The following is a 24,778-nucleotide window of genomic DNA, read 5'->3' as shown; positions in this document are numbered from 1 at the left end:
TCATTCCCATGTATTTTCAAACATTTGTTCAACAACTATCTGTTTAATAAATGTCATAATTTTTAAAGTACTGGGCATTTAAGTTAAATAAGTCAGATAATAAAGTTTTCCTCTGAAGATTATAATCTAGGTAGAACATACATAAAATTAATAAGTTAAACAGCAAAATAATTCCAGATATTATCTACTAAGAAGAAAATTAAGGAGAAAGTATTCCAACAAAGGCAAAATGACAACAAGGAATCTGCCGTGGGAAGGCACTGCCAAATAAAGTTTAGAAGTTGAAATAGTAAATTTAAAGCTCTGAAGCAGAAGAAAACAAACTCCTGCTGTGCCAGAGAGATAGATAAAGAACCAGTGCCATTGGTATGTAAATAGTAAAGTGGAGAATAGCAGATAGTATTTTTTCAGGGAAGCATAAACCTAATGACAAAAACTTGTCTTCAGTGGTAGGGAGTGAGAAGGCATTATAGAATTTTAACTCTGGTAATGACATAGTCTCTAAGCAATCTGTACAATTGGCTGGATTACTATTCTAAGCATGACCTGTTTATCACAACTGTTTTGCTTAAAAAGCCCTTATTGCCTGCGGACAACAATTAGTTATTCTTACAACTATTAAAAATCTTGTCATGCAGATGTGTGTGTGTGTGTATTCATTATGAATTTGCTTTCAATTAAGTTATATTGAATTGGCGATATCTAAATCTAGATATAGCTCCCTAAGGGGTAAAGAGTGTATCCACTGCCCACCCCCAACATCACCATCCTTGACTCCTTGATATCAAAGGGCAGTATAGTTTTGGGGGACAAGAAAAAGAGAGAAAAAAAAGAGATTGATTAAAAATGCATATTACTGACAAATTAGAGGATAATGACAGATGGGAGGCAGCAGAACTAGATTGCAGCTCCCACTCGGATGCACAGAGCAGCATGTGAAGTCTCACACCATGAACTTTTGTTGCAGAACCACATGCAGAAACAAACCAGGAAAGTTGAGAGAACCCACAGATCCTCTGAAAGAAGCAGATTGCTCCTGCAAGACCTGGGAAACACCCCAAATATTGTGAGTGCCCAAACTGTGGAAGTGGGAATGGGGGACCATCCATTCCCAAACACACATCCTCACTGGGGAACTTGAAGGTCAATTGACTCTGACCTTACCTGGAGCTGAGTCAATTTAGAGGGCCAAGCAAAATACATGGGTAGAGGAAGCAGCAGGAAAAGCCCTGTGGGCTTTCTGGGTCCCCTAGGAAGCCATTTCTGCCTTGCCTCACAGGGGTCCTTTGGGAGGGCTGCCAGAGGAACTGGGAAAAGATGACAGGAAAAAGGAAATCTCCGCCTGGCCAGAACTCAGGGCTGGGCAGTGAGGGGTTGGCAGGGGGACATGAATTTGATGTGCAGACTCCACAGGCAGGGAAGTAGGACAGCCCTACTTGCTTTCACAGCTGGTAGCCTGGGACAAACTCTCAGCCTTGCTCACTGACTGCATGGAAACAGACTCGTGCTATTGTGGAGGAGGGTGTACGCTGGAAGTGAGACCAACTTAACTTTTTGGGTTGCTTGGGAGCTGGGTGAGTCATGTGACTGCTTGCTTTCTCCCACTTTCCTGACGACCTGCATGACACAGCAGAGGCAGCCATAATCGTCCTAGGAGCATAAATCCATTGACCTGGAAACTACACCCCCATCCCCCACAGTAACCACAGAAAGATCTGCCCAAGGAGACTCTGAGCTCAGACACGACTAGTCCTGCCCCCACCTGATGGTCCTTCCTTATTCACCCTGGTAGCTGAAGACGAAGGGCATATATTTTTGGGAGTTCTAGGGCACCCCCACCCCCCCCAAACCACCACCACCTGACTGCCTCTACTGATGCTCTCTAGAAAGTGCCACCTCCTGGCAGGAGGCCAACCAGCACAAAAATAGTGCATTGAACAACCCAAAGTAAGGACCCTCACAGAGTCCATTTCATCCTCTGCCACCTCCATTGGAGCAGGTGGTTGTATCTATTGCTGAGAGGCCTATAGATGGTTCATGTCACAAGACTCTGTGCAGACAAACTCCAGTACCAGCCCGGAGTCGGGTAGACCTGATGGGTGGCTACATCCAGAAGAGAGATAACAATCACTACAGTTTGGCTCTCAGGAAACCACATCACTAGAAAAAGGGGGACTGTGCTACATCAAGGGAACACCTCATGGGACAAAAGAATCTGAACAACAGCCTTGAGGCCTAGACTTTCCCTCTGACAGAGCCTACCCAAATGAGAAGGAACCAGAAAACTAACTCTGGTAATATGGAAAACAAGGTTCTTTAACACCCCCCAAAAAATCACACTAGCTCACCAACAATGCATACAAACCAAGAAGAAATCCCTGATTTACCTGAAAAATAATTCAGGTCAGTTATTAAGCTAATCAAGGAGGCGTCAAAGGAAGGTGAAGTCCAATTTTAAAAAAATCAAAAATATGCTACAAGAAATAAGCAGAGAAATCTTCAGTGAAAGAGATAGCATAAATAAAAAACAATCAAAACTTCAGGAAACAATGGATGAATGGATGCACTTATAGAAATGCAAAATGCTCTAGAAAGTCTCAGCAGTAGAATCAAGCAAGCAGAAGAAATTCAGAGCTTGAAGACAAGGTTTTTGAATTAATCCAGTCCAACAAAGACAAAGAAAAAAGAATAAGAAAATATGATCAAAGCCTCCAAGAAATCTGGGATTATGTTAAACAATCAAACCTAAGAATAATCAGCACTCCTGAGAAAGAAGAGAAATCTAAAAGTTTGGAAAACTTATCCGGGGAAATAATCAAGGAAAAGGTCCCCCGCCTTGCTAGAGACCTAGACATCCAAATACAAGAAGCTCAGTAAACACCTGGGAAATTCATCGCAAAAAGATCATTGCCTAGGTACATTGTCATCAGAGTATCTAAAGTTAACTAAAGACAAAGACTAAAACATCAAAAGCAATGACAACAAAGGCCAAAATTGACATATAGGATCTAACTAAACCAAAGAGCTTCTGCACAGCAAAAGACTATCATCAGAGTGAACAGGCAACCTACAGAATGGGAGAAAATTTTTGCAATCTATCCATCTGACCAAGGGCCAATATCCAAAATCTACAAAGAACTTCAACAAATTTACAAGAACAAAACTAACAACCCCATCAAAAAGTGGACAAAAGATATGAACAGATGCTTCTCTAAAGAAACCATTTGTGTGGCCAACAAACACATGAAAAAAAGCTCATCATCACTGGTCATTAGAGAAATGCAAATCAAAACCACAATGAGATACCATCTTATGCCAGTTAGAATGGCAATCATTAAAAAGTCAGGAAACAACAGGTGCTGGAGAGGATGTGGAGGAATAGGAACACTTTTACACTGTTGATGGGTGTGTAAATTAGTTCAAACATTGTGGAAGACAGTGTGGTGATTCCTCAAGGATCTAGAACCAGAAATACTGTTTGACCCAGCAATCCCATTATTGGGTATATATCCAAAGAATTATAAATCATTCTACTATAAAGACACATGCACATGTATGTTTATTGCAGCACAATTCACAATAGCAAATACTTGGAACCAACCCAAATGGCCAGCAATGATAGAATGGATAAAGAAAATGTGGGACATTATACAACACAGAATACTATACAGCCATAAAAAAGGATGAGTTCATGTCTTTGCAGGGACATGGATGAAGCTGGAGACCATCATTCTGAGCAAACTAACACAGGAACAGTAAAACCAAACACCTCATGTTCTCACTCATAAGTGGGAGTTGAACAGTGAGAACACATGGACACAGGGAGTGGAATATCACATACCAGGGCCTGTCGGGGGGTGGGGGACTAGGAGAGGGATAGCATTAAAAGAAATACCTAAAGTAGATGATAGGTTGATGGGTGCAGCAAGCCACGATGGCATGTCTATACCTATGTAACAAACCTGCACATTCTGCACATGTATCCCAGGGCTTAAAGTATAATAATAACAACACAATTATTTGAACTGACCGACAATAGTGACTCAACCTATCAAAACCTCTAGGATACAGCAGAGGTGGTGCTAAAAGGAAAGTTCATAGCCCTAAATGTCAATGTCAGAGTCTGAAAGAGCACAAGTAGACAATATAAGGTCACACCTCAAGGAACTAGAGAAACAAAAAACAAACAGAACCAAAACCCAGCAAAAGAAAGGGAATAACCAAGATAAGAGGAGAACTAAATGAAATTAAAACAACTACAAAAAAATACAAAAGCTACACTCAATAAAAAGCTGGTTCTTTGAAAAGATAAATAAAACTGATAGACCATTAGCAAGATTAACCAAGAAAAGAAGAGAGAAGTCCAAATAAGCGCAATTAAAAATGAAACAGGAGATACTACTACTGATACCACAGAAATACAAAAGATTATTCAAGGCTACTATGAACACCTTTACCTGCATAAACTAGAAAACCTAAAGGAGATGGATGAATTCCTGGAAACATACAGCACTCTAGCTTAAATCAGGAAGAATTAGATACCCTGAACAGACCAGTAATAAGCAGCAAGATTGAAATGACAATAAAAAGTTACCAACAACAAAAAGTCCAGGACCAGAGAGATTCACAGCTGAGTTCTACCAGACATTCAAAGAAAAATTGATACCAATCCTATTGACACTATTCTACAAGACAGAGAAAGAGATAATCCTCCCTAAATCATTCTATGAAGCCAGTATCACCTTAATACCAAAACTGGGAAATAACATAACCAACAACAACAACAACAAAACACTGCAGACCAATATCCCTGATGAACATAGCTGCTAACATCCTTGACAAAATGCTAGCTAATAGCATCCGACAACATATCAAAACCCATGATCAAGTGTGTTTCACACAAAGGATGCAGGTATGGTTTAACATATGCAAGTCAATAAATGTGATACACAACAAAAACAAAATTGGAGACAAAAATCACATGATTATCTCAATAGCCGCAGAAACTGCATTCAACAAAATTCAACATCCCTTTATGACTAAAACTCTCAGCAAAATTGGTTTACAAAGGACATACCTCAATGTAATAAAAGTCATCTGTGGTAAACACACAGCCAACATTATATTGAATGGGAAAAAAATTAAAAGCATTCCCTCTGAGAACTGGAATGAGATAAGGATGCCCACTCTCACCACATATTTTAACATACTTTAACATATTACTGTGTGATGTAACATATATTACACCACATACTTGAACATATTACTGGAAGAGCAATCAGTCAAGAGAAAGAAATAAAGTGCATCCAAACTGTTAAAGAGGAAGTCAAACTGTCACTGCTTGTGATATGATTGTGTATCTAGAAAACTCTAAAGACTCTTCCAAAACCTCCTAGAACTGATAAAAGAATTCAGCAAAGTTTTTGGATGCAAAATTAATGTACACCAATCAGTTGCTCTCTTTCATACCAGTAATGACCAAGCTAAGAATAAAATCAAGAACTCAACCCCTTTTACAATAGCTGCAAATAAAATAAACAAATAAATAAATAAACTTAGGAATGTATACCTAACCAAGGAGGTGACAGACATCTACAAACTACAAAACACTGCTGAAAGTAATCATATAAGACACAAACAAACGGCATTCTCATAGACAGGTAGAATCAATGTTGTGAAAATGACCATAGTGCCAAAAGCAACCTACAAATTCATTGCAATTCCCATCAAAATACCACCATTATTCTTCACAAAACTAGAAAAAACAATCCTAAAATTCTTATGGAACCAAAAAAGAGCCCACATCAACAAAGCAAGACTAAACAAAAAGAACAAATCTGAAGGCGTTACATTACCTCATTTCAAACTATACAATAAGGTCATAGTCACCAAAACAGCATGATGCTGGTATACAAATAGGCACATAGACCAATGGAACAGAATAGACAACCCAGAAATAAACTCAAATACTTACCACCAACTGATCTTTGACAAAGCAAACAAAAACATAAAGTGGGGAAAGGGTACCCTATTCAACAAATGGTGCGGGGATAGCTAGCAAGCTACATGTAGGAGAATGAAACTGGATCTTCGTCTCTCACCTTATACAAAAATCAACTCAAGATGGATCAAGGACTTAAATCTAAGCCCAGAAACTATAAAAATTCTAGAAGATAACATCAGAAAAACCCTTCTACACATTGGCTTAGGCAAAGATTCCGTGACCAAGAACACAAATGCAAATACATAAAAACAAAGATAAATATCTGGAACTGAATTAAACAAAAGAGCTTTTGCATGGCAAAAGGAAGAGTCTGCAGAATAAACAGACAACCCACAGAGTGGGAGAAAATCTTCACAATCTATACGTCTGACAAAAGAATAATATCCAGGCTCTAAAATGAAGATAAATATATTATCAAGAAAATAACAAACAATCCCATTTAAAAAGTAGGCTTAAGGACATGAATAGACAATTCTCAGAAAAAGATATACAAATGACCAACAAACATATGAAAAAATTCTCAACATGACTAATGATCAGGGAAATGCAAATCAAAACCACAATACAATACCACCTAACACTGTAAGCATGGCCATAATAAAAAAAATTTTTTAATTGATGCTATTGTGGATGTGGTGAACAGAGAACACTCCTATACTGCTGATGGGAATGTAAACTAGTACAACCACTATGGAAAACAGTGCAGAGATTCCTTAAAGAACGGAAAGTAGATCTACCATTTAATCCAGCAATCCCACTATTGGGTATCTACACAGAGGAAAAGAAGTTGTTATATGAAAAAGATACTTGCACACACATGTTTACAGCAGCACAATGTGCAATTGCTAAAATGTGGAACCAACCCAAATGCCCATCAATCAATTAGTGGATAAAGAAGCTGTGTATATATGTGACATATATATGTGTGGGGTGGGTGTGTGTATATATATATACTTATATATATACATGGTGTGTATATGTATATATATGTGGTATAGAAACTGTGGTGTATATATATAGTATGTATATATATGGTATATATATATGGGCTGTGTGTATATATGCCATATATATATGATGACTGTATATATATGATTCCATCATACATATGATGGGATATATATGATGGGATATATATAATGGGATATATATATATATATGATGGGATACTACTCAGCCATAAAAATGAGTGAATTAAAAGCATTTGCAGCAACCTGGATGAGATTGGAGACCGTAATTCTAAGTGAAGTAATTCAGGAATGGAAAACCAAAAATTGTATGCTCTCATTCATAAATGGGAGCTAGAGCTAGGCTATGAGAATGTAAAGGTATAAGGATGACACAAGGGAAAGCGGGTGAAGGGAATGAGAAATAAAAGACTGCAAATTGGGTGCAGGGTATACTGCTTGGGTGATGGGTACACCAAAATCTCACAAAACACCACTTAATAACTTATGCATGTAACAAAACACTACCTGTTTCCCCAATAACCTACGAAAATAAAAAATTTTTTAAAAATGCATGTTGCTTGTATGTTTTTATTTTATTTTTTGCTCTTGAGTTGCTTGAGTTCTTTTCATTTTCTGGATATCAGATCCTTGTCAGGTGAGTAGTTTGCAAATACTTTTTCCTATTCGACAGGTTGTCTCTTCACTGCAGTGATTGTTTTCTTTGTTGTGCAAAAGCTTTTTAATATATATCTGTTTTGTCTACTTTTGCTTTTGTTGCCTGTGTTTTTGGAGTTCCAGCTATAAAATATTTGCCTGTACCTGGGCCTTAGTTCTGAGTAGACATTTTTCAAAAGAAGACATGCACATGGCCAACAGGTATATGAAAAAAATGCTCAGCATCCCAGTCATTAGGGAAATACAAATCAAAACTACAATGAGATATCTACTTACCCTAGTTAAAATAGTTATTAACAAAAAGACAAAAAATAACAGATCCTTGTGAGGATATGGAGAAAAGGGAACTCTCTTACACACTGTTGGTAGGAATGTAAAATAGTACAGCCGTTATGGAAAACAGTATGAAGATTTCTCAATAAACTAAAAATAGTACTACATACAATCCAGCAATTTCACTATGGATATTTATCCAAAAGAAAGGAAATTAGTATATCCAATGGACACATTACACTCATGTTTATTAAAGAACTATTCACAATAGTTAAGGTTTGGGATCAACTTAAGTGTCTATCAACAGACAAATGGATAAAAAAAATTGACATCTTTGCACAGTACTATTTTGCCATGAAAAAGAATGAAATCTTGTCATTTGTAGCAACATGGATGGAACTAGAGGTCATTATGTTAATTGAAAGTTCTGAAGCAGAACAAAAACAAACTCTTGGTATGCCAAAGAGATAGATAATAAAATAAGCCAGACACAGAAAGTCAAATATCACATGTTTTTATTCATCTGTGGGAGCTAAAAAAGTGGGTGTCATGGTGGTAGAGAGTAGAATGATAGTTATCAGAGGCTGGAAAAAGTGTGAGTGTGTATGGAAGGGGATTTAAGAGATGTTGGTACAAACACAGTTAGAAGGATTAAGTCATAATGTTTGATATTTGAGTACAGTGACTATAGTTAATTACTATTTATTATATATTTCAAAATGGCTAGAAATGAGGACTTGAAATTTTCTCAACACATAGAAATGATAAATGCTCAAAGCAATGGATATCCTAAATATCTAGACTTAATCATTACATGTTCTATGCATGCAAGTATCACATGTACCCCATAAATATATAGAAATATTATATATCAAAAAATGCACATTGCTCTCATTTGTGGACTGACTGACTAGGTGAAAATATTTAGTGTGATGAATAATCCCTGTTTACTCTGTATATGGGCATATTGAAAGTTTATAAGGCTCAGAGAGACCGGTGTTATTGATAGCCTGCAACTACAATAATTGTCTCTCTTCCATATTCTGGATATATACAGCCAAATTCAAAAGTAATTCTCAGGAAAAAGTCTGATCAATGTGGGGGAGGCAATAAAATTACTAATAAAGTTATATTTGCCAAAATATGGCACTCTAACTTGGAAAATGCAAAGGTCCCTTGATATGAAAGACACAAGACCTGAAGGTCAAAACTCCCTGAGCAATCTAGCACTTCCTCGAAAGTAAATCAGTTAATATCCCTCTACCTTTCATACATGAGAGTCCCCAGGTCAGTGCCTGGTTTCCTCCTGTTATCTTCATCAGCCTAGGAGCTTTCAGTCATTTATCGCTTCCTTCTTCCTTCTCATCCCCGACCGTCAATCGAATACTATGTCTTTCTCACTCCACCTTTGTCCATCCTTCAAATTCCACAGACTCACTGCTCATCTTGGGTTTGAACTATTGTCTCTGTCCCCTTGAATCATCATCCATATTTTATTTTATCTGCAAACTTGAATCCATTTTGTGCATATAAGCAGATTACTTTTTCCCAAAATCTTATTTCCTGAGTCACTTAATATCCTAATGCTTATTGTTTAGTATTGCAGTAGCATAGTAAAAGCTTGTATTTTTGTAGCCAGGCCCTGTACTACCTGGTCTTTCCTAGTCCTCCCTACCTATGTCTTACTCTCCCTTCTACTTCCAGAGAGCCAGTTTCATGCAAGTCACAAAGTCCTAGCTAGCTGGTTTTAGAATTTAAGCCTTTATCAGTATTCTATCTCCTACAGAAAGTCTTCATCACACCCTACAAAAACGTTCCCACTTAGATCCTAACTCTAACTTTATTTTAGTGCATGTTACATTCTATCAGAAGATAATGCACAATGATATCATGTGTCTTAGCCTCGGCTAACCCATGAAATAATGGAGTCCTTCAGGATAGAGCAGGATATTGTTGATACACACTCAATTCATCTTCTTATCTCCAAATCAATTTCATAAAACATGTGACAAGTTAGTTACTTCAAAATGTAAATAAGAGTTAATTAAAATAGTAATTCTAGCCTATATCTTGCCTATCTACAAAGTTTGTTTTGTTTTGTTTTTGTTCTTAATGAAAAGTGACATGTACCACAAATCTGCTGTCTCGGGTACCACAAACACCTCCTTCTTTCCCTTGTGCAGTAAAAACTGCCTAGGAGTCTCTGTCCACTTAACTAACCATTTTCCCACCCTTATATAGATTTTTCTCCATCATATCATCCTCCTTGGAATCCTGGAATTCTCCCATAACATCTGCATTAATTTTACAAGCCCCCATACATTTCTTAAGGAAACTCTTGGTTCTTCCTCTGTTTCTCTCCATCCCTTAGCCCATGAACACTTTTTCCTTTAACACAAGAGTAAAAGATGGAGAATATAAAATTGCAATTTTTGGTTACTGAAGAAAATGTGCTTTATTAAACAGAATACTTTCTCTCAAGGCCAAGCCCAGTCCCCACGTGCAGAAGGAGGGTGTCAGGGTCATAGGAACACTGGCAAACTGGAAGAGAACTCAGTGGTACTTATGGGCCAGGGCAATGGCGACAGCAGACACCAGCTTCTGCCAGGCAGCCTGCACTTCAGGGGTGAACTCCTTGCCAAAGTGAGTAGCCAGAATAATCACCATCACGTTACCCAGGAGCTGTTAGGCAAAAGACAAAATAACACATAGGCATGTTGAGTAGAAGTTTCCGAAAACAACTTGCTGAAAAAACAAACAAACAAAAACGGCTTTATACCTACATTCCTTGACAACCCTGACCTCAAACTGTTCCAAGGTTTGTGCCTACCCAGAAAATTCAGATGAGCTTTGGTTCAATTTTATTTTATGAGCCCTACATTCAACATTCCACCTACCTGCATCCTCACCCTCTCTTCCCATTTTACCAGTATTATTGGGCTCCCTCTCTCCCTATTTTTCTTTAAGCAGTTGTCTAATTTCTGTAAATGTAGAATGGGAGTGCGGTAAGAGTTCTCAGCGGGAGTTTAAAATTCCTAATAAATTCAGAAACAAGCCTTCACTTGGTTACAATACTGATGGGAAATTTAGTATCTTTTAGAAAATGTGTCTTATTTTTCTTTGAGAAAGTCTTTTTTTTTTGTTTGTTTTTGTGCAAAAATCTCTTTCTAAACCTCAATTATCATGACCCACATAAAATAAGGCATTTCTATTTCCTTAAAATGGACTTTCATCTACCAAAAGCCAAATTTCATTCTTCTTTCACAAGTCTACAATTCTATAATACAATTCTCCGGGATAAACACATCAAGTTCTGGCAAGATTTCCTGAAAAGTTGAGCCAATTCAGGCTGTTAGTAGTCCTTTACTGTCACTAGTTCTGAATCAGGTTAGTCTTGGTTATGCTCACTAGAAGTCTGCTGTTCTAACATCAAACTCGACCCGTGATTTCTGAGATCTTTGTTGATCTTTCCAATAAGATCATAAGCTTCAATTAATGTCAAACTATAAAGCCAAAAAATCATATCACCCACACCTGAACTCACCTTGAAGTTCTCAGGATCCACATGCAGCTTGTCACAGTGCAGCTCACTCAGCTTAGCAAAGGCGGTCTTGAGGTTGTCCATGTTTTTAATAGCATCTCCAAAGGAAGTCAGCACCTTCTTGCCATGGGCCTTGACCTTGGGGTTGCCCAGGATGGCAGAGGGAGATGACAGGTTTCCAAAGCTGTCAAAAAATCTCTGGGTCCAGGGGTAAACAACGAGGAGCCTATGAAATGACACCATATCAGATACAAAATTAGAGATGCAAAAAATCTTGAGGACTTTCCCAATCAACTTGCTAGGGTAATATTCACCTTTCATTCCCATGCATTAAGAACCAGTGCTTACCTGCCCAAGGCTTCACCTCCAGCCTCTTCCACATTCATCTTGCTCCACAGGCTAGTGACGGCAGCCTTCTCCTCAGCAGTAAAATGCACCATGATGCCAGGCCTGAGAGCTTGCTGGTGATTGCAGCTGTGTCAGAAGCAGATATGTGCTGCTGCCTCTCTGTGTGGCCTTTTATTCTTTACTGCCGAAGTTCTGGCCCCCCGTTCTCCATGGTACTTAAAAGTAATTGGTCAAGGCTGACCTGTGTCCCTCAGGGGTGGAGTCAGGTCCGGAGAGGGTCAGTAGTGACGGAGGGATAGCAAGTTTGTGATAATGTGTGCTGGATCCTGAGGCCCTTTTTTGTTGGCTCCTCATCTATCTGCAACACAGATTTCCATTTGTCCCCTTTTTTACCTTCTTCATCGTCTTGCAAAATGATATCCATCTCTCCCATTCTCCTTTTCCAAGAAAGCCTCATATAAAGGAGCAAATCTCAAAATAGGAAAAAAAAGTTTCAGCCAAAGCACATTCAATATTTGCCTTAAAGGTGGTGACAGTGACAAAAACAGGGCCAAGAAAAAGAAAATAAAGCTGTTAAAACAGAATCTCACCCAGTTCTAGCTCTCTTAGGGAGTGCATTGTAAACAAAACTTCTGCACCTTAGTTCCTCTAGGGACACAAAAACCATACATAGTTCCTTCCAGAAACTGAACAGAATAGCAAGTAGTCTACAGTGGGACTAAAACCTTAATCCCAAAGTACAATACCTTGGGGTGATTCCCTAGAGAGGACAGACAGAAAAGATTACATCCAATTCTTCCAGGGAATCCTCTCTCTTCATTTCTCTATGACCACAGGGGACATTGCCTACTTTGTGAGTATGGCCTGGGGCTCTCTTCTTGCTTACCTCTCTGTCCTGCTTATACTTCTCACTGGGAAGGGAGCTGAGAATCCTAAACTCCTAAAATCATTTAAAACTAAAATTTGTCATCAGGGAAAAAAGTAAATCGATATATTAATTAGGCTAGGAGTCAGGGTATATTATTCCTCTGGTGTCTTTTTTTTTTTTTTAAATGTCCCCATTGTGATGACTTGCTAGCTCTTTACCTGGTAGAGCTGAAACTGGAAGTTGAGATTTACAGTGTATTCAATTCGATCCATGTGCCTGAAGAATATTGCCTATGCTATATCACTTAATCTGCCTTTATAATACCATTATCATTATCCTCATATTTTATAATCAAGGAATAAAGTCACAGAAGTTATTTAACTATCAATGTGACAGAAGTAATGATTGGGGGAATAATAGAAACAGAGTTCCACAAATTCCAGCATTGTTAATTCTAGAAAAGTCCCTTACATCACCATAATCTCATTGCCCCAGCCCAATTCCTCCTTCTGGCTTGTTCTCCATCCATTTCTTTTCTTTCTTTTTTTTTTTTTTTGAGACGGAGTCTCACTCTGTTGCCAGACTGGAGTGCAATGGCACGATCTCAGCTCACTGCAACCTCTGCCTCCTGGGTTCAAACGATTCTCCTGCCTCAGCCTCCCGAGTAGCTGGGACTACAGGTGTGCGCCACCACACCCAGCTAATTTTTGTATTTTTAGTAGAGATGGGATTTCACCATGTTGGCCAGGATGGTCTTGATCTCTTGATCTCGTGATCCACCCACCTCTGCCTCCCTCTCCATGCATTTCTGTCATTTCTTTCGCCTATGACTCCCCTTGCCCTGCCAGATCTGGGAACTTCTCTTCCTACAGTTTCCTGCATCTTCAGGCCCTAGAGGTTCTTGGTCTTCTTTACTTAGCAGTATGGCTTCTGTCTCCCAAGTCAAGTGCCTTTGGGGATTCTATATTCCAAGTTTACTAAGAGTGTTTCTCTCTTCTATAACCTGACCATGTTATTTATTATATTTTCTTATGTTTGTGATTTAAAAAAAAAAAAACACTTGTGGCAATTAAGAATGTCTCCCTTGCTTTTCTCCCATGATTGCAGAAGTCTTTACCTGACTTAATGACTGCCCAGATTGTTATTATTCCAGGCCACTGAATTTCTACTCCATTTCCTTTTAGCTGTTAACCAAGGGTATCTTTCTGGGCATATATTCTAACCATTGGCTAACACAGACATAACCAGGAATTCCTCAACTTGTTTTGTGTCACAGGCTAGTTTGGCAGACTGTAAGTGCTTAAAAAATATGTTTTATTGCATAAAATAATATACATTGGATTGTTAAGTTTAATTATACTGAAATACCATTATCAAACATCCAAACTTCACATTCGTGGTATAGTATTTATTATATTTGCTTCTTTATGAAAGCATTAGATCTAGGATTGGGTCTACAGCTACCTTAAGATCCAAGTAGTGATGCAGATGAATGTTAATTAAAAATATCTGCAATGGGCCAGGCACAGTGGCTCACACCTATAATTCCAGCACTTTGGGAGGCCAAGGAGGGCAGACCACCTGAGGTCAGGAGTTCGAGACCAGCCTGGCCAACATGGTGAAACCCCGTCTCTACTAAAAATACAAAAATCAGATGGGCATGGTGGTGGGCGCCTGTAATCCCAGCTACTTGGGAGGCTGAGGCAGGAGAATCTCTCAAACGCAGGAAGGGGAGTTTGCAGCAAGCCAAAATCGTGCCACTGCACTCCAGCCTGGGCAGTAAAAGCGAAACTCCATCTCAAACAAAAACAAAAATATCTGCAATGACTATGGTGTAGTATGAAAATATCTGTGGTTTCTCTTTATAACTATGTAATAGGTACTGATGATATCACTCTAGTTTGTTCTTTGCATTCAAAGTAGAAGAAAATGCTAAATTTCAGTTACATGTATGTAAACATACAGATTTTTTTCTATAAACTTCCCAGCCCCCTAGGGTTCTGTGGACCCCAGATTAAGACTTCCTGGGACAAAATATATAGCCTAGGAAGACAGGATTCTAGGTTTGGAGAGAACATATTTGATCACTCAAGTAAAAGAACAATGAATAGACAAAAAGTTAGCTCAGCTGCCTGTAGCTTGAACCAAGCTGAGCTTGGCTACTCAGAGAAGAACAGTCCTTGAGATAACACAATTTTTTTAACCAATTAAGATACAGATCTGGGTTTTCAGGGGGAATTTGCTACAGATCCACAGTATGAAGGCAGTGGCCCTTCCTTAGAACTTGAATGTGAGGGTCAGACATTGCCAAAGTCCAAGGAATAAGGACTAGGTCTCTCAAGGTCAAGAGTTTGGAGAACAGGTTTCTCCCTAAAACAAACCCTATGGGTAATCCCATCATTCTTCCCATTCAGAGTGTGGACACCAGTCTTCTCTTAGATTCAGAGTATGGGGTTGATCCTCTCCTGCTCCCTCAGAGCCAGTTGCAGGGCCTACATTTTCTTTTCTTACAGGTTCCAGACCTGGCTTGCATCCAGGGATCTGGCCCATTCCATGCTTCCTCATGGCTAAAGGTGGTAGGGAGGAGCTTCAAGAAAGGTTATAGCATTGAAAGACCAGGTTTGTGTCTCAGTAACAAGGCTTATAAATCCTGACTCAGAAGTCAGGTAGGCTGCAGGCAGTCTCATTATTGCTTCAATGCTTGTTGGTTCAACATAAATTGCTTTACCTGCTCATTTTTAAGCATTTTATTTGTTTATCATATGAGATACCATCAAAAATGGATTATTGCCTTTCTTTCCTATAGTAAAAGCCCAAAGTTTAGAGGGATAAGTGTTATGGCCATCCAGGATAGATCAGAAAGATTAGACAGTCAGAAAAAGTAATCAGTAAGAATATTCATTTATTGCCTATATAATTAAAATTAGTAAAATAAAATCTATGTATGTCTGAAGACATTTAAGTATAAAGGGCTTTTAGAAAGAAACACCCAAATGTAATGAAGATTAATTCCTGCTTCTTTGGGTTTGCTTTAGCATTTGTAATTTCATAAGTTCTATGCAGGATTCTGAAAACTGTAAGATGCCTAATTTAAACAAGGAAATATCCAATATTTTCTCTCTCTCTCTCTTTTTTTTTTTTTTTTTTGAGATGGAGTCTTGCTCTGTCACCCAGGCTGGAGTGCAGTGGCGGGATCTCAGCTCACTGCAAGCTCCGCCTCCCGGGTTTACGCCATTCTCCTGCCTCAGCCTCCTGAGCAGCTGGGACTACAGGCGCCCGCCACGTGGTCCGGTTAGTTTTTTGTATTTTATAGTAGAGACGGGGTTTCACCGGGTTAGCCAGGATGGTCTCGGTCTCCTGACCTCGTGATCCTCCCGTCTCGGCCTCCCAAAGTGTTGGGATCACAGGCTTGAGCCACTGTGCCCGGCCACATCCAATATTTTCTTAAATCTTTCTGGCTAATTACGACATGTATTTAACCTAAAGAGTCAAACATTGTACTGTTCTTAGATGCTATTAGTATGAAAAATTGTATAAATTAGATTATTGTTAGGTAAAGTAGGCCCTTCACTTTACTGAATGTTTTCCATGATATTATCTAAGAAACAAATACTTTAATGAATATTCTTTACCACAAATAACTTACTTTATTTTTAATTTTAAAATAGGAAAATTGTTAACAAGGCTTGTAAAACCACTGATGGGAAAAGGGCTGCTTAGGATTCTAAATTAACCAGATTTGAAATTATTCTGCTCCCATTATGTATCTGAATTTATATTCTCAGAACAGAAATAGATGTAAGCAAATGATTCTCCTAGATTTTGTATTAGATTTTGCATTAGCCAGGAATGACTTAGATATCACAAGTCATAAATTCTGTGGCTGCCTTGCAGGAAGCCTGTGGCTATTTTCTAGCGTCATTGTAAAGAATGAGAGAATAGACCATAACAAGTGTGCAAACTGTTGCTTTCTTTCTTTTTTACTTTTATTTTAAGATCGGGGTACATGTACAGGATGTGCAGGTTTGTTACACAGATAAATGAGTGTCAAGGGGGTTTGTTGTATAGATGATCTCATCACTCAGGTATTAAGCTTAGTATCCATTAGTCATTTTTTCCTGATCCTCTCTTCTCTCACCCTCCACCCTTTGATAGGCCCCAGTGTGCATTGTTTCCCTCTATGTGTCCATGTGTTCTCGTCATTTAGCTACTATCTGTTGTTTTCATAGTGTGCGTCTGCCTCGTTTCTCAAAAAGTTTGCAGGTGAGTTTGAGCCAGGGCTGTGGCTCATTCTCAAGAGTGATCTCTCTCCCTGGCAACTTGGAGCACAGATATCCTATTGGGTGTCGGACCTCGGGAGCCACTGTGCCTAAAGTAGAAACAGAGATACTTGTGAATGTTAATTAAGCAGGTGGGATCGTTAATGGGAAAAAGGAGTAGAAAGCCAGAATCAGCCAGTTATCGCCACACTTTCCTACATCATGGGCCTTGAAGGTTAAAACTTGAGTCTGTCAACTTAGAAAACTCATAAATATCCCATTTTCCTCTGAAATGTAGCTTTACTTTCCTGGTTTCTTTGACCTTTTGAGACCTTGAGTAAATAAAGTTGTCTTCATTTATTTTCATGATTAAAATTCTAGAAAATTTTGGGTTTTTTTTTTTTTTTTTTGAGATGGAGTCTCACTCTGTCACCCAGGCTGGAGTGCAGTGGCCAGATCTCAGCTCACTGCAAGCTCTGCCTCCCGGGTTCGCGCCATTCTCCTGCCTCAGCCTCCCGAGTAGCTGGGACTACAGGCGCCCGCCACCTCGCCCGGCTAATTTTTTGTATTTTTTAGTAGAGACGGGGTTTCACCGTGTTAGCCAGGATGGTCTCGATCTCCCGACTTCGTGATCCGCCCGTCTCGGCCTCCCAAAGTGCTGGGATTACAGGCTTGAGCCACCGCGCCCGGCCGGGGTTTTTTAATTAAATTGCATTGCCTGATGTATTCTATGAACTAAGAACATAGAAATAAAACAATACTCTAAAGTAGTTCAGAATGTGCTTTCAAATTATATAAAGAGTTAATTCAAATGAGACTATTTTAAGTGCAGGGCTTTGAATCCTATGTCTAGAAATTTTGAAAAACATCTGATTATATGCTAAGATTCCACCTCTAGCGCAGGAACTCAGAAGGCCTTGACTTGGTGATCTTTTTAAAATTCTGAAACAACAGCAACATAAAGCTAATGACTTTTTCTTGCCTACGCATGCTATCTTCAGTACTTTGATTATTTAGTACTGAAACTGTAACATAGTATGTTTCCTGAATAAAAAAAAAAAAAAATGTGTATTTCTCTGGGGAAGGTTAAAACTGAGGATTGGCAAGTGAGCAAGGCTTAAATGGAAGAAGCAATGATTTCGTTAGACTGCTTTCATTAACAAGATCACCCATCATGAGGAATTATGGGAAACCAGGCCCCTTTGTTTTGTGTTACTAAGGGTGAGGATGCTTAATGATTTTTCCCTCCTCCAGGCTTCTTTTAGCCATCGATAATTCTAGCCCCACAGGAGTTTGTTCTGAAAGTAAATTCCTGCAATCCTGAGCTTATTGAGGCTGAGGCGTCTGTGAAGGAAACAAACATCTCCTCTAAACCACTATGCTGCTAGAGCTCTTTCCTATACTCAAGCCTCATTCAGACCCCAGTGTCACCAGTCTCTTCATGTACCTATTGTTTTTTCTTCTTCTTCGTGCTTGTTTGGTCATGTTTGTGGGAGGTTAGGGGCTTATTTTATTTATTTATTTAATCAACAGAGATGGGCAAACTCATTTTTTTTTTCTTAAGACTTGGGATGGTGATAACTGGGCAGCGTCAGAAACTGTGTGGATATAGATAAGAGCTCAGGACTATGCTGAGCTGCAGTGAGGGAGGGACCTAGCTAAAGGCAGTGAGAGTTAGAATGCTCCTGCTGTTGCCTTCTCAGTCCCCATGCTTAGTTTCTACACAAGTAGATAAATGGAAAAAGGTGTAAGTTAGTGTTTGAGAGTCCTGCATGATTAGTTGCTCAGAAATGCCTGATAAATATGTCATGTGTATATATGTGTGTATGTATGTATGTGTGTATATATGTGTGTGTGTGTGTGTGTGTGTTGTGTTTACAAATATGTGGCTATCATCAAAATGTGAGGGCTAAAGTGACCAGATAACTTGCAAGTCCTAGGATGCCAGGAAAATAAATTACATTCCAAAAATCTAACTGAGACTTTCAAAAAAAAAAAAGTGATCCATGGACACAGGGAGGGAACATCACACACTGGGGCCTGCTGGGAGGTGGGGGGCTAGGGGAAGGACAATATTAGGAGAAATACCTAATGTAGATGACAGGTTGATGGGTGCAGAAAACCACCATGGCACGTGTATACCTATGTAACAAAACTGTATGTTCTGCACATGTACCCCAGAACTTAAAGTATAAAAAAAACAGTGATCATAAAAGAGGCTCAAATTTAGCTATAAGAGATGGAATGACTCCCAGAATTCTTAACTATAATCTTATAGGATATTCTCATGTATAAATAGAGTATGTTTATCATTAGAGATTTGGCCAGCCAGGAAAGCACAGAAAAAAAAAAAAAAAAAGAAAGAAAGAAAAGGAGCTCTGTTGCCCTACAGTGCGGAGATGTTTTGAACCTTACATAACACTGATGTCCAGGCCAAGGCCATCCTCCCTATGAAGATGGATGAATAAGCCGTATCTGACACCTATGAAATAATGTTTATTTTAGTGGCATGATTGCATTAGGCTACCTGCCTTGGCACAGTTTTTCTTTACTTTTACCTGACTGATGAAAGGAAACAATCAATTGCTTACATAAACATGACTGCGCCAGTTATAAATTTCAGTGTAAATAAACACCTTGGTTTTGATATTCATCTTTTGAGTCTTTTATTTTGGTCAGAACACATTTTCAAGAGCAAATCTCTGCGTACAAAACAAATGAGTCCAATTCTAGAACTCAGTAATTCCATCAAGCCTCTGCCTGCTGAGGGCTAACTAGCTCTACTCAGGCTTAGCACTTCCAGCACTACTCCACTGATTTCTTAGTGTGTGCAAGGCAGTGGATGTGTCAGCATATATCCTTTTACTTGCAGTTGTATGTATGTTTGGCTGCTCATTCATTCATTCAAAACTGTAAAATTGCTAAGAATAGAGCACAAAAGCAGAATAGAGGAATAAAGTTCCTGTTTTCATGGACTTGATAGTGGAAAGAGCTTGACACTAAATAAGCAAATGAAACATGTTATATACCGATGAGGTTAGGTGCTATGGAGGAAAAAACAAAACAAAACTGAAATGAAGGCCAGAGTGTGATTAGGACAGGGTGAAATGGTATTGCTACTTTAAGCAGTATGGCAGGAAAGTCCTCACTATAAAGTTAACACCGGAGAGGGTACCCATAGACGATGAGGAACCTATTTATATGAAATTGTGATTAAATATGTAAGGCATAGGGAATGGCAAATGCAAATACCCTAAAGATGTAAGATGCTTAGAATTTTCAAGGAATATCAATAAGGCCAATGTAGGATTAGATTAAGTGAAGGGGAGAGTAAAAGATGAGTTCATAGAAGTCCTAAATTATAAAATTTGGGACACTAATAATACCTACATCATAGAGTTGTAAGAAAAGAACTCTACACACACACACACACGCATATATATATATATATATATTTATATGAGAACTATATATATGTATCTGTAATAAACACAATATATGTGTGAATAATTATTGTAGAAAATTGTAAAGAATTGACTTTATTATAAGTGATATAGGAAGCTATCAGAAGACTTTGAACAAAGAGGTGACCATATATGACTTACATTTTGAAAAGATTAATTTGGATGCTATATTGGGAAGAAACTGTAGTGGGGCAGTGGTAGAAGCAGGAAGATTGTTATGAGTCAACAACTATAATTTAGTTGGTGGTGATAGTGACTTAGACCAGAGTGGTAGCATTGGAGGTGAAGGCAAGGGGTCAGCCTCTGAACACATCCTTTAAGGAAAAAACAACAAGATTTTCTGACAGAGAATATGGAACTGGTGTGTGTGTTGCACTCATGCACACTCTAGTGCATGCTAATTTCTGGGAGAGAGTATGTGTCAGAGTAAGGATTTTGAAGCTAGGCAAAGTGAGTCTTTGGGTTGAATTTTGTCAAGGTCTTTGTTCATCACAGTCTCTACCTCAGAATTGGCTTTAAAGTTGGAAAGCTGGATGGGTGGATAGGGAAATGAGAAACCATCTGTGGAGCTTGTCTACACATCATGCCTTTAGCCAAAGTGACATCAACAAGTATTTCTTGGATGCTGACCACAGGTTTATGAGCCAGGCCCCTCTACCTGAAGGAAGTTCACAGTTTCTTTAAGGAGGGAAAATGGTAAGATAAGTCAGAGAACAATCAGACAGAATTCTGTCCAGTCAGGGAATTTGATGGGTTTTTGTTTGTTTGTTTGTTTTTTGTTTTTCTTGAGACAGAGTCTCGCTCTGGAGGCTGGAGTGCAATGGCACGATCTCTGCTCAGTGCAACCTCTGCCTCCCCAGTTCAAGCAATTCTCCTGCCTCAGCCTCCCAAGTAGCTGGAATACAGGCTCCTGCCACCACGTCCAGCTAAGTTTTATATTTTTTAGCAGAGACCAGGTTTCACTATTTGGCTGGGCTGGGTCTCGAACTCCTGACCTCAAGTGATCTGCCCACCTTGGCCTCCCAAAGTGCTGTGATTACAGGTGTGAGCCACCACACCTTGAGGAATTTGATGTTTAGGCTGTGACCTCCACACTAGGAAAGGAAGGTTAACCACTCCCACCCCCCACTTCTTCCTGCGAATACCCAATCACACTGCAGAACAACATCTGCCTTCCCTAGAGGCATGCCTTCATCCCTGATGAGTTATTCCTCCATGTGTAGAATGGAATAAGAAGGATAGAATTCAATTTAACAAACTTTGAGTACTTACTACAGCCTAGGCATTGTGTTGACAACTATGTTAGAGAGAGAAATAGACAAGGTATAAACTTTTCCTCAGGACCATCTACATAATTTCTAGGCCCAATATAAAATGAAAATGAATAGGCTCTTTGTCAAAAATTATTAAGGATTTCATGTCAGGAACAGCAAGGATGTTAAACCAAGCATGGGGCCATCAGGCTATATCTGCTATTCATGGTATGAAAAAATAAACAGTATTCTAGTTATTTAGTGACATCTTTCAAGTTTAGTCTGATGTCACCCTTTAAACACTTCCACTCAACCTAAACGATGCTAGTCTTTCTAGACCCATCCATGGAATTTTTTCCCTACTGTTTTGTTTCTAATTAATTTGTGATTTTAATGGCTCATATTCCAGCCTGTGCCATAGTTATTACACATTTAACTCACTCTCTGTATTCTGTTGTCTGTATAAATACTCTTCAGGTTGATTGCCTTTCTTAATGTTTGCGTTTATGTTAGACATGCATCATGTAGCCTGTCTTCATTCCTATCACAAACATACTTGAATCAAAAAGTAAGTTCTAGCATAGCATCACTAAATCTTCTCTCTGTGCTCTTAGCGAAACCAAGCAGACTGACAAGAGGTCATACATTCACCAATGAATACAAAAATCAATGTCAAGTACATGTGAGGTCCTGTAATGGGTCCTGGGCCTGCAAAACTGTCACAGCTGCTGACCTCAAGAAGCTCAGTGGAGATATAAAATTCATCTGAAAATTCCTCACGGGTCTGTTGAACTAATTTATCTGCCTCCTTTAAATTTGTTCCTTTTTGTATAGTTCCTTAAATCATGTCACATTTCTGAAACATCTTTGCCACTGCGAACTCCTACAGAAGCCAGCTTCAAAGCCATTCTTCTGGAAGCCTTCTCTGACCCTTGACCTGTTTTTTCTCCCTACGAGCATTATCTCTGTCATTGTTTTTCGTCCTCTTGTAGTCCTGCACAGTTACCCACACAAGTGAACCCTTTTAGCCCTCCTGGAGGAATGTTTCTTTCCTTTCAGGATCAGCGTTGCCTGCATTTTCCCAATAGCACCACAACTGGCCTGAGATGTGTCCTTAAGGTGAGAGCTTCCCAGTAGCACCCCTAGTCAGATCTGACCCTGTATATGAGCATGTGTCCTCTAACAGCACTGGCCTTTTGTCACCGAGCTGTCCAGGGGTGCCTTCAAATGGCAAATAAGATTTGTTTTCTTTTCCTTTTTTCATGCCTTCCTCTTCCATATCTTTTTTTCAATCCATGTCTCCAGGACTCTGTGCAATGTACACATTCAGTATGTGAATCCTAGAAAGGTGAGAGCTGAAAAGATCCTTTAGCCATCCAGCCCTGCACATAATTATATATAGGAGGAAGCCTGTATGTAAGGTTTTGCCCTGGATTATAGGGTGCATGAGAACGTGTCAGGGAATTCACTAGCATAGGCTGTATGCTTCAAACGACTCTAATAGTATTTGATTAATGATAATGCATTTTATGAACTAAAAGTCTATACCCATGTATTAATAAAGCCTGATTCTGCCACTTCTAGGTATAGAGGCCACCTGCAAGATAAATATTTGATACACAATAACTAATCATTATATGGCAATTGATAACAATAGCAAATATATATATATATATTTTTTTTTCAGGAAATAATATATTCTAGAATATGTCACATTTTATCTCAGGCATCCATTTTCTTTATAATGCTGTTTGAGGTGGAGTTTTAGTCAGGTGGTCAACTTCTCCTTTTTCTTGCCATCTGTCCTATAAGCATCCTGCTGGGAACCCAGATAGGAGTCATCACTCTAGGCTGAGAACATCTGGGCACACACCCTAAGCCTCAGCATGACTCAGCATGATTCAGCATTGCTGTGCTGGAGCCAGAGGGTTTGCCTAGAAGTTTACACAAAACCAGAAGGCAAGGAACAGGGCATTGACCCCGAATGGAGCCTGGCCAGAACTGCCCATGCTTGAACTATGGGAGATCACTAATGGAGACACACAGAAATGTAACAGGAACTAAGGAAAAACTGAAGCTTGTTTAATCAGAGATGAGGAGGCTGGAAGGGATAGAGGGAGCTGGGCTTGTAAAAAGTAGAGTAATCATTCAGCAATTGATGGTAAACCCTATTTTCAGTGCTTGAATCATAAATAAGAATAAAACATGTATTTTATTCCCTGCAAGAGTCCAAGTAAAAAATAATAATTAATTATAACACGTGCTCTGTTACCTAGGCTGGAGTGCAGTGGCACGATCTCAGCTCACTGCAACCTCCACCTCCTGGGTTCAAGCAATTCTCCTGCCTCAGCCACCCGAATAGCTGGGATTACAGGTGCACACCACCTTGCCAGGCTAATTTTTGTACTTTTTATAGAGACAGGCTATCACCATGTTGTCCAAGATGGCCTTGAACTCCTGAGCTCCAAGCAATCCACCCACCTTAGCCTCCCAAAGTGCTGGGATTACAGGTGTGAGACACCATGCTCAGATTTTCCATATTTAATAGAGGTATTTAAGGATGGAAGAAAAGAATGTTTCTCTCACTATGGATTATTTTAGAGAGTGGAGAATGGTCAAGAAGCTTTTTTAAAAAATTAAGAAAACATAAGTTGAACATTGAGAGATGGAAATTTATTTTTTGGATGGAGAATACCCATTCTCTACCTCCCATCAGAGCAAGGTACAAGGAACTGGCTAAGACACAGTGAGACAGGGTGGCTTCATCTTAGGGCCCCCACTGGTACCTAGATGAGGAGGCACCTTCATCACTCCTCACAGTCAGCTCTGCGTTTCTCCTCTCTTCTACATCAGAAATTTTGTAAGTCTACTAGGGTCAGGCAGATCACACAAGAAAAGAGGATGCCAGGTAAGGTCTGCAATGAGTATGAGCCCATCCCTGATGAATTAAGTCAATCAACACTTTAGCCAGCCAAATGTTGCCATGAGAGATTAGGAGGGGCCCAATGAGCCCAGAAATACCACCTACTTCTTAGATGATCTTGAGTAAGTTGCTTAACTTCTTGAAGTCTCTGAAATATAGGATGATAACATGTATTAGCTAATAGAATTATGAGGATGAGATTGGTTTATTGTGTAAAGAG

General features: G+C 39.2%; 2 protein-coding genes across 2 annotated transcripts in view; both read right to left on the bottom strand.

Annotated features, from left to right (window-relative positions):
• Positions 1-24,778, bottom strand: part of LOC105527310 (hemoglobin subunit gamma) — a 118,506-nt gene that overhangs the window by 12,520 nt on the left and 81,208 nt on the right. The window lies entirely within an intron of this gene.
• LOC105527312 (hemoglobin subunit epsilon) lies at positions 10,339-24,706 on the bottom strand. Its single transcript, XM_011963608.1, has 4 exons — positions 24,664-24,706; positions 11,792-12,149; positions 11,447-11,669; positions 10,339-10,584 (listed from the first exon to the last, which is right to left on the bottom strand). Exons 2-4 carry the CDS (start codon positions 11,881-11,883, stop codon positions 10,456-10,458), a joined length of 444 nt encoding a protein of 147 aa, XP_011818998.1. The 5' UTR covers positions 11,884-12,149; positions 24,664-24,706; the 3' UTR covers positions 10,339-10,455.

Source organism: Colobus angolensis, unplaced genomic scaffold (genome assembly GCF_000951035.1).
Source record: "Colobus angolensis palliatus isolate OR3802 unplaced genomic scaffold, Cang.pa_1.0 Scaffold616, whole genome shotgun sequence".
Taxonomy (NCBI): Eukaryota; Metazoa; Chordata; class Mammalia; order Primates; family Cercopithecidae; genus Colobus; species Colobus angolensis.
Note: the sequence above shows the minus strand (reverse complement) of the source record. Positions and strands in the feature narration are given on the sequence as shown.